The sequence below is a fragment of the Delphinus delphis genome, chromosome 2, assembly GCF_949987515.2.
Source record: "Delphinus delphis chromosome 2, mDelDel1.2, whole genome shotgun sequence".
Classification (NCBI taxonomy): domain Eukaryota; kingdom Metazoa; phylum Chordata; class Mammalia; order Artiodactyla; family Delphinidae; genus Delphinus; species Delphinus delphis.
The window spans coordinates 154,579,879-154,596,939 of record NC_082684.1 but is presented as its reverse complement, the minus strand read 5'-3'; the positions used below and the strand labels follow the sequence as shown (position 1 = coordinate 154,596,939).

Below are 17,061 nucleotides of genomic sequence, written 5' to 3'. Positions count from 1 at the left end.
GTCAGAAGTTACACAGCGGGAAGAAGGCCAGCACTGTTCAACTACTATTGGTAAGTTTTTACCAAAAAGTGAACCACTTTCTCAATGTTTTTGATGTCTGAACTTATGGTGTATTCAATAAATACTAGTTTTACTCTTTTTAAATTTTCCTATGCATTTGTAACCAACAGTAAGAGAGTTTTTAAGGTTTTGACAAAAAAATTTTAAAGGTCAAGGAATAATCATCATTTTTCCCATTTATTATTCATTGGTTTGCACAGTATTAGCATCTAGGGTCATGTTTATGGTCTCACGTTGCAAAGGGAGGACCACCTCTGTGTGTGTGTAAATATGAAAATAAAAATAAATACACATACACATGCACACAATAGCTTGCTTTATGGTAAAAAATGGGGCCCCCCTGGAATGTTTTAGAACCATGAAGTGAGCCTCCGCCAGGGGCTACTCTGGGAGTTTATGGGGCCACCTTCTGGTTGTCTTAATGACTCTAAGGTGCTGCTAGCAATTGGTGGGTGAGGTCAAGAATAACAAGTGTCCTGCTTTGCACAGGACAGTGAAGGCCACAAGGCATCTGAATAACCCACCAGACATCTGTGTAAGTGAAAAGCATGTTTAAAATTATTTGGTCTTCCAACCTAATTCTATTTCACACGATAGTTTAAAAATGTTTTAATGTAATTGAATTTGTGGGAATGCAACTACTGTGCAAATTAATGAATGATTGTACTTTGAACCAAGAAGTTTGCACCATTTTGGAAAATAGCATCATCGATGACAAAGGTGATAATGGAATCTGTATCTTTTTTTTTTTTTCTGGTCAAACTTTTTTTTTAACATCTTTATTGGAGAATTGGTGCGTTAGTATCGGTGCGTTAGTTTCTGCTTTATAACAAAGTGAATCAGTTATACATATGTCCCCATATCTCTTCCCTCTTGCATCTCCCTCCCTCCCTCCCACCCTCCCTATCCCACCCCTCTAGGTGGTCACAAAGCACTGAGCTGATCTCCCTGTGCTATGCGGCTGCTTCCCACTAACTATCTAGTTTACGTTTGGTAGTGTATCTATGTCCATGCCACTGTCTCACTTTGTCCCACCTTACCCTTCCCCCTCCCCATATCCTCAAGTCCATTCTTTAGTAGGTCTGCATCTTTACTCCCGTCTTGCCCCTAGGTTCTTCTGACCATTTTTTTTCTTTTTTCTTTTTTTTTAGATTCCATATATATGTTAGCATACAGTATTTGTTTTTCTCTTTCTGACTTACTTCACTCTGTATGACAGTCTCTAGGTCCACCCACCTCACAACAAAGAACTCAGTTTCGTTTCTTTTTATGGCTGAGTAATATTCCATTGTATATATATGCCCCATCTTCTTTATCTGTTCATCTGTTGTTGGACACTTAGGCTGCTTCCATGTCCTGGCTGCTGTAAATAGAGCTGCAATGAATACTTTGGTACATGACTCTTTTTGAATTATCGTTTTCTCAGGGTATGTGCCCAGTAGTGGGATTGCTGGGTCGTATGGTAGTTCTAGTTTTAGTTTTTTAAGGAACCTCCATACTGTTCTCCATAGTGACTGTATCAATTTACATTCCCACCAACAGTGGAAGAGGGTTCCCTTTTCTCCACATCCTCTCCAGCATTTATTGTTTCTAGATTTTTTGATGATGGCCATTCTGACCGGTGTGAGATGATATCTCATTGTAGTTTTGACTTGCATTTCTCTAATGATTAATGATGTTGAGCATTCATGTGTTTGTTGGCAATCTGTATATCTTCTTTGGAGAAATGTCTATTTAGGTCTTCTGTCCATTTTCAGTAGGAAGCTGCTGTGCGAAACCAGGAAGAACAGTCTGGCAGAGTCTGGAAGAATGATTCTAGAGCGCCTGCTTACTGGGGAAAAGATTTTAGTTTGATTCGAAGTTTCTGTTTTTACCGCGATTCCTAAGTCTAACCAAAGTGCCTTTTGGAAGGTGTGGATCTGCACATCTCAGCCGTAAATAACCGGAAATATTTTTATATGTGTCTCCACTAGATGGCGCAAGGTGCTCACCTATTTTGAGGCGATCCAAAGGCCCTTGGGCAAAATAGGGACCAAGAACAGTAAAACACTGACCAGGCAGTGGGTGGATACGAACTCCTGTGACATTCTGGAAAAATCATAGGAGCTCTACTGTAGTGGCACTGCATTAGCACACGCCTAATATCACCAGTCAACCATGCAGTGTTCCCTCCAAAAACACTGGCATCGCCACGTATTAAAATTATTGATTCTGACATACAACACATAAAACTCATGAATACCCAAGAGAGATTCACTTCTAAGTCTTATTCAGGAGCTGCACTTAGAAAACAGAAGATGTGGATAATTACTCATAGTAAACTAATCAGCCAGTCGAGCAAGGCACATTTACTGAATAGTGGAGTCCCACATACCCTTAACTCGACTTCCCTGTTGGTAACATCTCACATAATTATAGTACAAGATCAAAATCAGGGAAATTGTCATTGGTCCAATCCACAGCCTTAGATTTCACCAGTTTTATATGCACTTGTGTGTGTGTGTGTGTGTGTGTGTGTGTGTGTGTGAGTGTGTGTGAAGGGGGGTCAGTTCTTTGCAATTATATCACGCATGTAGATGTGTATAACGACCACCACAGTCGATACAGGACAGTTTCATCACCACAAAGATGTCCCTTGAATTGTTACTCCTTTATAGTTACACCCAATCCCTCCATCGCTCAGCCCTTCCCTGCATCCCTAAACCCTGGCAACCAGATGGGATGATGCACGTGCCAACATTAATGGGTGTATTAGTCAGCTCAGGCTGCTGTAACAAAATTCCACAGACTGGGGGCTTAAACAACAGACATTTATTTCTCAAGTTCTGAAGGCTGGAAGTCCAAGATCAAGGTGCTGGCGGATTCGGTTCCTGGTGAGAGCTCTCTTTCTGGCTTGAAGACAGCTGCCTTCTCACTGTGTCCTCATAGGGTGGAGAGAGAGACAGCTCTGGTATCTCCTCCTCTTCTTATTAGGAGGAGACCCCACCCTTATGACCTCATCTCACTCTAATCACCTCCCAAAGGCCCCACCTCCAAATACCATCACATCGGGGGTTAGGGCTCCAACATATGAATTTTAGGTGGACACAAACATTCGGTCTATAACACAGGTGATGACTGAGGACCAGTGGACCCTTCCTTATACCCCCAATCCATTCCCTAATGACTTGATGGAACTTAGGACCCATCCAACGGAGAGGAAGGAAGGCAAAGAACCCTAAATTGACTAAGAAAACAGTAATTTGATTTTTAAAAGACCCATATGGATGGTTTATCATGAACAGGCAAGAGTAAAGTTCGTTCTACACAGGAGGTTGGGAACTCAGTATGGAGAAAACCTTGAGATACAGGGTAAAAAGGATTACATATTTTGGTTCAGCAAGTCTGCACCTGTGAGATTCAAACCTGCTGCATGTGTTACAGAGACAAGAGAATTTCTCCCTCACCAGCCAGGCAGCAAGCCTGTGAGCACCGGAGAAAAAACTCGATGACAGCTCTGTTGTTAAGTCTTGATTTCAGAGAGTGCGATCTATCTCTTGGCATCAACCACAAACCCAACAATGTTTTGCTTTAGTCAAAACCCTTCCAAAGACACACCTGTGGCTTTCAGTGAAGTTCTCTGGACATCTCCCAACATCTGTCTGGAAAGGATCCAGCAGGTCATCAGGGAGAAAACTCACACTGTGGATGAACTCCAAGTTTTGCTGGCTTCTCCATCTTCAGTGCCTGAGAGAGAAAGAAAAAGCCTGGTGGGGCATTCACGTTGGGCACTGAGGCAGGTTGAACTGATCCTCTGTCCCTGCTGTAGCATCAGCAAAGCCTCTGTGCTATTTCAAGTCTTCTGTGGTCCCCGGTTAAATCCCAGAAAACCAGGACACCTCTCGGGGCCCTAGGCATTCTTCCAAAAGATAAGATTAATTCCTAACTTTGCACTGAGCTTGTTCAGTGTTCAGTGAGCACTTCTACAGAAACAAACCATTGCTCAACGGACAAATATTTCTTCAGAATGATTTGCCTGGCTTTGAATTACTCTTTAACACAGATGCAGAAAAGTAAAGACAGCCATCCACAGCTAATGCCGAAGAGTGAGGAACTGGCTTTGATTTTTTGTGTGTGTGTGCATTTCAGGAAATAAGGCCAAATTCATGCTAGTTGTGCCTTCTGATGACCTCGGGAATAATAAAAATATATTACTACATATAATCCTTAAAATTTTTCAAGGGAAGGCGATGATTTTAGTCCGTATGTTTGGAGAAAGATGATAGCGGTTTCTGAGAGCAGATTTTTGGGGGGAATCTTTGAAGGGGCAAGGGTCTCCAGCATAGAAAAATAGAGGTAGGAGTGGGGAAAGTGACAGATTAGAACTCGCTTCTCTCACCATGAGAACTCAAGCCCATCAGGATCTAATCCTCTCAGAGAAGATTAAACATCGGATAGAATGTTATATTGCGGGTCAAATTCAGTTGTCTTTCCCCTGTTCTTTTAATTATAACTCTCACAAAGATGAATAAATAATAAAGAGAGATAACTGTGGGCTAAAAACATTTTCAGCCATTGAAAGTCAATATTCTGCTTTTTCTTGGAAAATATTCACCCCCAGAGAGGTAAACACTTTGTCTAAGGTCTTATGGCCATGCAGGCTGGTGTGGTAGAAATTCCCAGTGAAAGGCACACCGTGAAGAGCAGGCCATTCTGAGTCTTCCTTACTGAGTCAATAAATATTTCTCAAGCTTGCTGGGGGCTGACGAAGCATACGAAGATGAACAGAACACAGAGCCTGCCCTCCGCTGGGTCTTGGTTTAGTAAGGAAGACAGACGTGTAAACAAAGAGATGAGGTCTCTCCTAGAGGCGCAAATAGCACTCACCAACCTGATGAGTCAGTGGAATGCATTCCATGCAAAGCAAGGAAGAAAGACAGAACAAGGGAGTGTATAGGAAACCAGAGTCATTGAGTGGGGTGGGTGTGTGTGTGTGTGTGTGTGTGTGTGTCTGTGTTTCGGGGCGTACAGGTCCCTCCCGTGTGTGCTACTGAGGTTAGCATTAACCCAACAAGCCCAGGTAAGATCAAGTCTGATGTGAGAGAACCCTCAGGAGTCAGCTTTTCCATTATTATTGTTGTTTTTGTTGCAGCTATAATTTTAAATTAATTGATCAATTGAGCCCGAACGGGTAATATATTCACAGTGTTCAAAAGTAAAAAGATCAAATATTATGTGTAAGAACAAAATTCTTCCCTTCCTCTCCTGGATTCTGACCTGTTCCCACCCTCTCACCATCCTGCCTTCCCCAAACACGCTTCTTCTATGTCTATGTTTCCTAGAATTGCTCTATGCAAATACAAGGGATCATGACTATGCTTCCTTATCTTCTTCTTTTCTAACACTAAAGACGGCACACATTACACTTGCTCTTTTTTCTTAATTTTATAATATATTGGGTATCTCTCTACAGCAACACAGAGGAAGCTGCCTCATCCTTTCTTCCAGCTTCATGCTATCATGTTATATTTAACCAGACTCCTGTTAATGAACGTTTGGATTCATTCCAGTTTCTGGGCATTACAAACAATGCTGTGGTGAATAACTTTGTACCTACACCATTTTATATGTGAGCAGGTTTATTTGCATGATAAATGCCCCAAAGTGGGACTGATGGGTCAAAGCGTAGATGGATGTCCAGATCTGGTACAGACTGCTGCCAGAGGGTTACATTTCTTTGGCTTTTCATTAGTGGGCCTACCACGTAAATCTATAGAGAGTTCTACATATACGTAACTATAGACTGGCATCACAGTCACTTAGCCCAGATGAATCCTAGGTGGGGAGTCCACAGCGTGGGTGTCATTAAAAAGCATGTGTGTTCTTCTCAAGACTTGTCATTGCCAAGGAGGGGGTAGGTGGGGGAGGGGTGGATTGGGAGTTTGGGATTAGCAGATGCAAACTATCATATATAGAATGGATAAACAACGAGGTCCTACTGTATAGCACAGGGAACTATATTCAATATCCTGTGATAAACCATAATGGAAAAGAATATGAAAAAGACTGTAAATATATGTATAACTTTGCTGTACAATAGAAATTAACACATTGTAAATCAATTATACTTCAATAAAATAATTTTTTTTTTTTTTTTTTTTTTTGCGGTACGCGGGCCTCTCACTGTCATGGCCTCTCCCGTTGCGGAGCACAGGCTCCGGACGCGCAGGCTCAGTGGCCATGGCTCACGGGCTCAGCCGCTCCGCGGCATGTGGGATCTTCCCGGACCAGGGCACGAACGCGTGTCCCCTGCATCGGCAGGCGGACTCTCAACCACTGCGCCACCAGGGAAGCCCTAAAATAAATTTTTTAAAAAGTATGTGTGCTCTTGCAAATGCATAATGCATCACATGAAATGTTTATTGAGCCTAATTTACACTGAGAGCTTTGGAGGCTGTGTAAATGTCTCTGTCAGATTCCTAAACAACATAACCTATCAATACAGCATGTGGCAATGAGCCATTTAATTTAACTTTAATGGTTTACTAAGAACAAGTTACTTGATTTACAACTGGTTGCTCACTTTCACCTGGCTGTACTGAAATGTCAAGTTGACTTGATTTGAAATTGTACTTTTTCCTTACATGAGAAGGTTAGACCACATGTTTATCAAGTAAAAATGTATTTTTTAAAAGTTTCATTAACATGAAAGGTTTATTCGAAAAAGCAAAAAAAATATATATTTAACTACTCATTTTATAGTATTAATAATGGCAGCAAGTATGGGTCACTGAAACAGTAATAGTTTTTATAACATCTAGGTATACGGTGCCGTTTGTGGAGGGTGTGGGCGGGATTTCAGAATCATCTGGGAGATTTCCCAAATGGCAAGTTTTCCCCCCAACGCCTTCCTGAGGCTCTGGTTCACCGCCTCCTCCACTGCACCACCCCTGGGGACATACTCTTCTCACCCAAGGACCCCCAGTGAGACACTATCACTAATAGGAGTGACAAAAACACGATCACTAATAGGAGTGACACTATCACTAATAGGAGTGACAAGGACAGTTCTTTAAAAAAAATTAGCTTGATGAAAAAAATATACCATAATCCCTCCATTTATTTATCTCCTTTTGCAAGGGGCTGGAGAAAACGTTGTCACGAGCCTGCACTGGTCTGCAGGTTTGCCCCTGGGGACTACTGAGATCTCCTTTCCCACCTGTTAGCTCAGGAACATTCTACAGGTAACTCCCCAAACTTGGACCTTTCCCCCAGCATTCTGTGTTCTTTTCCCCGATGTCAAAGCCTTTTCCACTCTTGGACCTTCTCCTTCCCCTGTCTCCTTAATGCCCTGTCTTCTCCACCTGGCTTTCAAATCCGATTCACGCAAAGAATAATTTCCACTTCCTCCCCGAAGCCTTTTCTAATTATTCTAGACCACAATCACAATCTCACCCTCCTCTCCACTTAGCATCTCACCACTGAGCTCAAATTATGTTGTCTGTTAGTTCCACCTTCATATCTAAATGGTAAATTCTTCCAGGTTGTGGACTGTGTCTAAAACCCCTGTTATAACACAGCTAGCACAGGGCATCATAAAGCCAGAAACACATTCTTTCAACCATCCATCAAACGCACTGCATGTCGACTCTATTCCAGGCAGACTGGGAATATAAAAATGAGCATGAGACAATCCTTGCCCATGAGCAAATCAAGTCTAATTAGGGTCTCAACTCTCTAAGCAGATAATTAAAATAAAATATGATGTGTTACACTTTGTGAATAGTTGATAAATTCAGCAAATCATCAATCAGAAGAAATTGGAAAACTGTATTCTCTGCTTCCAGTTTCACAAATCTTCTGTCTGGGTAAAACTCACTGTCTGTAAACTAGGTGAACAGTGGGTATAACTAGACTCCCAAGATATCAAGGGCTCCTGGGAAACCGTGGAGCCAAGGCCAAAATGAATCCGTTTCCTCCCCAGTCTTTTTGATTAAAAAAAAAAAAGGCAAGTTGTAAGAAACTGTCAGGATTATGCAAAGTTGTCAGGGGTCCAGGAGAAACACAAGGCCATGTAAGTAGATAAAAAGGTGAGACCGGGGAGGTGAGAAAGAGCTGGCCCAGAAGAGAACAATGGCCTTGCAAACACTCAGAAAGGAACACAGACAAGGGAGGGACTGATGTGGGGGCCGGAGGAAGGGCTTGAATCTCAGAGCAGCTGGATAGAGGGACCAGGCGGTGACCCTCGGGGGTAAATTCAAGGGAGAAGAAAAGAGACCAAATGGACAGCCTGCCTTCCCTCTTCAGTCTCTGCCCTGGCTACACTAGCTGGGCCCATCAATTGGTGGTCTCAAGCGGGGGACCAGGGGAAAGCCCCTAACTCTAATGAGTCTGATTCTAAAATTCTGGAATCCCTGGCCCATCCTTCAGTTACACAGGGGAGCCATTTCCTGGCAAGAGCCGGCACGGGGGCCTCTCCGACCAGCAGCTCCTCTTCGTTCTTGCACTATGAAGCCCTTGCTGCTGAGCCCTGGACCCAGATTCTGCCAATGAGCACCTGGGTCCTGGCTGGAGATTTGTGCCTAACTGGAGTGTGGGCCTGGTAAGCCCCTGATGTGTCTCCTTGGAAAAGTCAGGATAGGGTTTTGGCTTTGAGGTTCTAGAAGCTTTGTGGTCTCAAACTGCAAAGTCAGCAACTCCTGGCATCAAAGGACACATGCACGGGGATACCTCAGCCCCTTTTGGGGGAGGACAGTTAATTTTTTTTCATCCATATTTATAAGGTCAATATAAATCACTGTCTATGCTTATCAAGAGTTTTGTAAACCTTTCACAGGGTTCTTTTGGTTTTTTTGTGGGTTTTTTTGGCAGCGAGTCATGTGGGATCTTAGCTCTCCGACCAGGGATCTAACCTGCACCCCCTGCATTGGAAGGTAAAGTCTTAAACACTGGACCGCCAGGGAAGTCTCACTGTGTTTTATTTGTATCACACTACCTAGTTTTTAAAGATCATCCCTATCTGGTCGTGCAGATGCTCTGACATCACACAGAAGCCTAGGCTATTACAGTCTGCAAATACTAGGAAGTTTAGAAACTCTCTCAAGTCACATAGCTAGAAAGTGAATACAGCCCAGGCCTCCTCTGCCTCAGCACAGCCAGCTTGGCGGCAGGGGTGGGGGGCACCCTCAGGCCTCCAGTCTCCTAATTCCATTCATGGAATGCTTCTTCAATGCTAACTGTACCCTCAGCACAGTGTTACAAGTTGTGGAAGATGCTTGCCCTCAGGGAAGGTGGGATCCATTTGGTCAAAGGGGCCACAAAACAATGTAACAACCGTTAGCACCACAGCCTAGAGTACAATAGGAGAGTCCTACCAGATGAAGAAAATAAAACTCTTCTCTTGACTGTTTGACCTCTGCTGAAACCAGTTGGGACAAATTGGGACCAAGAGCAGATATAAGGTCAAAAATAGAGTCCAGTAGGAGAGGGATGGTAGAGACAAAGACCGGGTCCCAGTCCTGTTGGAGGATTGATGGAAATAACAGTAGCTGTTACTGTTTCCTTTCAAATAACCCGGCTTTGTCCAAATTCAACTTTCAGTTCACCAGTAGGTATTTCCCTTTGGCGGCGAGGGGTGGGGGGGCAATAGGCAAACCTTGATTCCAGATTTGGGGCTCTCCTCCTTAGTTTTAAAATGAGGATGGGGGTAGGCAGGCTTTGTAGGCTGCAAAGTTTCTAAGTGCGCCTGGGATACATCTGTAACTCACGGTTAGTAAAGAACTAAAAATAAAAATCCTTTGACTTCCTTCTCCTTTACCAGTGTTTTTGTTGCAGAAACTCAGCTGGACCAGCTACTGTCACTTCATGTTGGTGGCATTTTTTAAAATTAGTCAGTGGTTAGGCTATTAAATGTTCAACTGCTAATGACAATGATCTTCCTTTCATTTATTTCACCATAGCAACATTTCCCCTTCTCTTAATGTCTTTGTTTAAACAATCAGCGTTTCAACAAGAGTAAATAAAATATTTTAAAAAGAGATATCACCATAAGCTAACCCACCCACGGTTTTCATTTTTCCCTGCTTCTGATGTCCATGCATATGTATTTTTACCTAATTACACTCATACTCTCGATACGGCATGTGATCTGACTTTTTCCTTTAGATTATGCTGTAAACATTTTCCCTGTTTCCATAGACCTCGTGATTATTATTTAATAGCTGCATAACATTCCACAGGATGGACGTTCCATCATTTGAGGTAACCATTTCCCTGTTCTTGGCCACTGAGATTGATGCCAACTTCTACTACTCAGTGTATTGATTTAGATGCAATTTTTACAGAGACATAAAAAATGTCTTTGAGGTGCTTGTCTTTTGGAAGAGGAAACAAACAGCTCCAACTCATTGTGTGTCTACCAGGTACAAAGATGGAGCCCAGGGCTTCCCTGGTGGCGCAGTGGTTGAGAGTCCGCCTGACGATGAAGGGAACACGGGTTCGTGCCCCGGTCCGGGACGACCCCACATGCCGCGGAGCGGCTGGGCCCGTGAGCCATGGCCGCTGAGCCTGCGCGTCCGGAGCCTGTGCTCCGCAACGGGAGAGTCCACAACAGTGAGAGGCCCGTGTCCCACAAAAAAAAAAAAAAAAAAAGATGGAGCCCAGACTCTAAAAGGCCAGTCAGTGGGTGAGGGGTTGCCAGATAATTATTCTATGACAGACAGAAACATCACCGATAGTTTGTAACTATGATAACAATGACATTCACTTTCATGATTAACAGCCAAAAAATCAGAAATACTACGACATGGTGCCAATCCTAGCTTCCTCTTTTCTGTTCCTTTACGCCAGAGCCACATAAAACGGGACCACATTGCTAATGCCATTCTGCATTAGACTACAAATTAGCACCCCTTCGTTGGGCCTGTGAGCGTCAGAGTTGGACGCCAAGGGGAATGCGCTGTTCTCTCAGAAGAAGGCAGAAGGTCTCTTGTTGCCTTTAGGCTGGCAGGTGGGGGAATGGTGGTGGTACATACAGTAGGTGAGGGGGTGGTATATATTAGCAGTGGGAGGGTGGTACATATGGGGGGTATATATAGCAGGTGAACGGGTGGGCTGTGTACCGAGGGTCAGGCTGGCCCTTACCGTGTTCTCCTGCGACAGTAATGAAGTGAGTCCATGAAGAAGCGGGAGAGGAAGAGAGGGTCGGTCGGGGGCTTGGAGGTGGAGGGAGGTGCCACAAGAAGCCGAGGGAGGGGCGGGGCTTACGGGTGGGGGGGAAAGGACAAGGGAGCGGGTGTGAGCTGTGCGCTCTGGGCGGGGTGGGGGGGTAACCGGTGTGGGTGCAGGGGCGCGGGGCAGGATGGGGGCGGAGCTCGCGGGAATGCTGGGCCGGAGCCGGGGGTCTCGCGGGAGTGCAGGGTCGGAGGGGCGAGGGAGAGGGACCGAAGGGGCGGGGCCGGAGGGTGCGGAGGCGGGGCCGGGGAGGGGTGCGCGGTGGGGCGGGGTCTGTGGTGGTGAGGGGCCCGGGCGGGGCGTGCGGGGGGCGGGGCCTGTGGGGCGCGGGGGCGGGGCCGCGCGCGTTCGCAGCCGCGAGCCCAGCGCTGCACCTCGCGCTGTACCCCGCGCTGTACCCCGCGCGTCCCGCCGCGTCCCGCCGCATTCCGGTGACACCGCCCCGGCTCTGCCATGCTCCCGCTGCTCGGGCTGTGCTTGGCCCTGCCTTTCTGCGCGGGGTCGCTGGAAGAGGTGCAGAGCTGGGGGGACACTTCGGAGCAAGTAAGTGGAGTTCGGGGGGCCCAAGGCGGGCCCCGGACGCGGGCTGCCGCCCTTTCCCACCGCCTCCTTCGGGCGCGTGGCTGCCGGACAGGATCCTGGACGCTAGAGAGGGAGGGTTCACCCCCATCTCCTGTCACATCTTTCCTCCACCTCCTCTCTGTCCCCAGCCTTCTGCTCGGGAACTTCCCCATCTACTGGTCCCTCGAGGAGAGCGTCTGGCTGGCGAAGTTTCTTGCAGAGTTGTGTCTGCCACTTCAAAGTCCTGCAGAACCAAATCTCCTTGGCTCCTGTTACCTGCGCGGGTTTCTGCTAGTTTTTTGTTGTTCATTTCTGAGCCAGAGCCCCAAGTTAACTACAGGATTCTTTAAGACTCGTGTGTGGGGGTAGTGTGTTGTTGCTGTCGGTTCCCAGTTGTTCCAGAGAGAAAGCACATATAGGAAAAGTTCCAAACTCCTGGAAACCTCTGCTTTTCCCATCTGAAAACCGGGAGAACACGACTTTCCATCAGGTTCTTATCAATGCTTTAGCAGTTTAAAGGTGGCCAGATGATGGGCAGAGGATCAAGAACCAAAGGGTCTCAGTTACCCTGGTTAATATTCTGTGTATCTGCCAGAGTTTTTTAAATGGCTTAACCTCACAGGTGAATGAAACCTGCAAATATGAAATCTCAGTACAATGCCCCATGGATAGGAAAGCTCTTTGAAGAGTATAAAACAGGTTGGAACAGTTTTCAAAGCACAGACCTTATAGGGAGAAATGGCTCTGTCCTGATTAAAGTAGACAGTGCATTTCTAAAGTAGACAGTGCATTTCTGTGTCTCCTGGTGCTGTTTACACACACGTATTTAAATTGTTTAGCTGATAGCATGCTTTCATAGGATGGGAAGAAGAGATAAGCAAGTATACTTTGTGTCCCCTTTCCCAGCACCTTGGTTTGAAGAGCAGATCTGGAAAACAGAATCTACCTAAACATCCCATAGTTACTTTCATGTTGACACTCCCTCAAGGATGTGCTTATCTGTGAAATGGAAGAAATGGTCATTCTCTTGTAGGACTATCAGGAGGAATAACCCATAAAAATTCCAGGAGGCTGTTCGGTGGAGGAGAAACATGCAGGCTTCGGATCCAGAGAGAAAGGCTGGTCTCTCCTTTGCCTTTTACAGCTGTATGGTCTGGACAAGCTGCTTACCTTCTCTGAGCCTTCCTTTACTGTCCATCACAGCACGGAACACACCTCCTCTTGAGCATACTTGTAAGGATCCAGCTGCTAGTTTATGTAAAGGACCTGGTATACAGTGGGTGCTCAAGAAATGGTAGCTGTTTTGGTCAGTGGTTAAGGGCATAGACTTGGTGCCTGGGCTGATTCCTGATTCTGGCACTTACCAGCTCTGTGACGCTGAGCAAGGTCCTGGGTGCTTCAATCTCCAATTCTTTGAAAAGTTTGAGAGAACAGGGTGATGAGGATTGGATAGTTAATACACCTAAGGTGCAGGGAACGGTGTCAGCGCTTAATGTTGGTGGCTGCTGTCAGGCTTGGGCAGCTGAAATGCTGAGGGTAGGAATTTAGGGTAAAGATCCTAAAACTTTTTTTAGGGGGCGGAGGGAGAAGAATGTGGGAAGCCCTGAAACAAAGATTCTGTTTATGAGCTGGGAGGAGGGATTAAAGCTCTGACATCTGCAAGTCCAAGTAGGCTTAACACTGAACTTCCCTGAATAGAAGAACATAGGTTTAGCCCATTTTAGTGACTTCATGCATTCGTCAACTCACGGCACTATTTATTCATCTGGAAAATGACTAAATCAGAAAAGACTCCAAATATAAAGTTCTGTGAAAATTTGCGATTTTACCTTTTTATACTCTATTAAAAAAATTTGTGTGTGTGTATAAGATGTAGGATTTGAGAGCACAGGCTCCAGAACCAGACTTCCTGGGTTTGAATCCTGGCTCTGCAGTTACTGGGGAGTTAATTAACATCTATGAGCCCCTATTTACCCATCTTGAGAATGGGGATGATGAGATTACTTAATTAAAAGGATTTTGAAGATTAAAATAGTTAATATACTTAGAACTTAGAATGGTGCCTGGCAATGCAGTTAGTGCTTTGGTCTCAGTAATTATGGTCTTCAAAATTATATGTGAACAATTTTTAAAAATTTTATTTTTTATTCAAGTATAGTTGAATTACAATGTGTTAATTTCTGCTGTATAGCAAAGTGATTCAGTTATACATATATATATTTACATTCTTTTTCATATTCTTTTCCATTCTGGTTTATCACAGGATATTGAATATACTTCCCTGTGCTATACAGTAGGACCTTGTTATTTATCCTTTCTGTATATAATAGTTGGCGTCTGCTAATCCCTAACTCCCAATCCAAACCTCTCCCACCATCCCTCCCCCTTGGCGACCACCAGTCTATTCTCTATGTCCCTGATTCTCTTCTGTTTCATAGATAGGTTCATTTATGTCCAGTTTTAAATTCCACGTATAAGTGATATCATATGGTATTTGGTGAACAATGTTTAAATGTCAATGAATATGTAAATTTTAATGTACCTGAACTTGCCTATTAGCTTGTGTTGCAATTCTTGTGTTGCAGCTTGCCTATTAGCTTGTTATATACCTTTAATTGAAAATATTACTAATAATATGCTAGATTCAAGTCCCTTCCTCCCTCTCCACCTCCTCTGTAAACAGTGTTACCCGTAGTGTAATAAACCCACTATCTGCAGTGGTTTTCAAACTTCATCTTGCAGAAAGGCACTCAGGGGGCTCTTTAAACATTCAGATTCCTGTGCCCCACCCCCATCAATTTCCATCCACTGGGTTTGGGTGGGACCCAGGTGATCCTGATGCAGGTGATGCATGGACCACACTTAGACTAATTCAGCTTTGAAAGCATCTTTCAGGAAATCAATATTAAAAAGCAAGACTCTTGTATAAAATCAGCCTGCTTTCAAATTGATATAGTTTCTTTTTTTTTTAAAATATTTATTTATTTATTTTTGGCTGTGTCATGCCTTCATTGTGGCTCGCAGGCTTCTCTGTAGTTGTGGCACGCGGGCTCGCGGGCTTAGTTGCCCAGCGGCATGCAGGATCTTGGTTCCCCAACCAGGAATCGAACCCGCGTCCCATGCATTGGAAGGCGATTCTTAACCGCTGGACCACCAGGGAAGTCCCTCAAACTGACATGGTTTCTTTAACTAAGGATGGAGCTGTGTTCCCATTATTACAAAAGCAGTTTTTAATTTACATAGTAGTAGTAGGCACCAAGTGTTGAGTGTCAGGGAGAGTTTGCTAGGAGCTCTGTGTAGAAATAATAAGAAGCAATAAAGTATACGGTTAAGAGCACCCCAAGTGGAACCAGACTGCCTGGGTTCAAATCTGGATCCCACCACTTACTGGCTGTGTGTACTTGGGCAAGTAACTTAACCTCTCTGGGTCTCCGTTTCCTCACCTGCAAGATGGCGTTGTTAATGGTTCCTACTTCATAGGCAGGGGCGGATCTAAGTTTTGAGAGAGGAGTCAAGTTTATATAATGGGCAAAGCCCTCTTAAAGAAAAATGCTAAATGCTAAAAGTGCTAAAATAAACATTTATTTAGAAGGATAAATAAATCACAGCAAATGACACATTTTGACAAACACTACGAATACCACCGTTTGTTAAGGGACCGTGCAAGTGAAGGATCCTGATGCTCACCTTTTATTAGCTTCTAAACAATCATAAACTATTAAATAAAAAGTAACAAACCCACTTCTGCTCCTGTTTGTTGTGAGGATAAAATGAGCTGATTCAGGCACAGCACTTACATATAGTAAGCACTCAGGTCCTATTAGCTATTTGGGCTATTTATGCACAGCCTGGTTGAATCTCTGACACTGCAAGGAAGGCCTCAGCTAGCTTATGCTCCAGGGGAACTACGGAAGTCCACCCAGGGGAAGTGATGCACGCAAGTGATATTTCAGAGCCTAGATTAGAACCCAGGAGTGCTGAATGCCAAGCCGGGCTCTCAATGACGCCTCCAAAGACCGCCACTTTCATATTTACAATGTAACGTAATTTGTTTAAACACGATTTTAATTTGTAGCTCCTGGCACATAGGTTGTGTTCAGCATAGGCTTCTGGTACCGCACGCACAGTGGTGATACATTTCTAATTCCCTGAATCAAGCATTTCTGCGGTTTTAAGTTTTATAGTCTCTCACTCAGAACCTTTGCATTTGGGAAAACAAAGAAAATCAAGACCAGTTTTGTTTTTTTCTTAACGCTTTGAAAAGGAAAGTCACGGAAAGATTCTGTGAGCTCCAGACCACTCGATAATGTCTCCTTTATGTGCACGGGTGTGATCGTTGCAGTGGAGTCCTAAGGCTGGATGGGGAAGAAGGGTATTAACAGGAGAGATTCCAGAGATTTCCTCACTCCCGAACCAGAGCCAGCCATATCTGGTTTCTCTGAGGGGGAGGTGGGGAGAAGGATGGGGGAGTCCCGCGAGCTGGGCGATGAGTCGTATGTGGCTTAGTGTTCCTAACTAACGTTCTCCTAAAGTCTTGGATGCGCTAACATAAAGCAGCCGTGCCCACGGTGCTGTCAGAGGTCCAGCTGGAGGTCCTGTAAGCTTTCTGTATCTAAGGAGCAGAGGGTCCGTTTAGGAAAATGGGGCCATAGGATGGAGACCTGAGCTTTCTTTGTGGGGTTGGGGGGTGGTCCCACCCTCCTCATTATCTTCCCACAAACCAGATCCATTTCCCTTGTTTCTCACAGGTTAAAAGAAACAAGGTGACTTGCCTAAGGATAGTTGGTTTGGGTTTTGTTTTTCCAGCTGCCTGGAAAATTGTTTGGAATTTCAGCCCCCAAAAGAAGTTTCTTCTTCCATTGCTGAGGTTATGGGCCCCCCAAAGGGCAAGAGGTTCATAGCAGGACAACCTGCAGCAACATTTCTCCAAAGGAAGAGAACTTTTGAGAATTACCCAGATGGGATCCTCCCAGACTAACTGTCCTCGGTCCAGGTGATGGGTGGCAGCTCCCGTGCTTTGCAGCCTGTAGCCCTGGGTTTGGTGTCAGGTCCTGTATCAGATCTCTGAGGCAGCAGACTCCTGAGTTCCTGGCTCTTGGTTTCAGGTTTTCAGCATGCCCTCAGAAGATGGAGCCCGGCGGGTAGATACATTTCTGGCACAGAGCCCACCAGGAACTCCTGTCTTCAGCCGTTTGATGGTGTGTGGCTGAGGCTGGCCTAAGTACAGCC

At 44.9% G+C, this 17,061-nt stretch overlaps 1 protein-coding gene across 3 annotated transcripts in view; it reads left to right on the top strand.

Moving 5' to 3' along the window:
* The window catches only part of ITIH5 (inter-alpha-trypsin inhibitor heavy chain 5), a 91,867-nt gene continuing 74,806 nt past the window's right edge, over positions 1-17,061 (top strand). For 2 of the 3 annotated variants that reach the window (XM_060006016.1, XM_060006015.1), the window contains exon 1: positions 11,638-11,814. In XM_060006016.1, the coding sequence (XP_059861999.1) occupies positions 11,725-11,814 (90 nt within the window). In that variant the 5' untranslated portion in view covers positions 11,638-11,724. Of the gene's footprint in view, positions 51-11,637; positions 11,815-17,061 lie in introns of those variants that run through there. The other variant, XM_060006018.1, reaches the window with a different exon arrangement.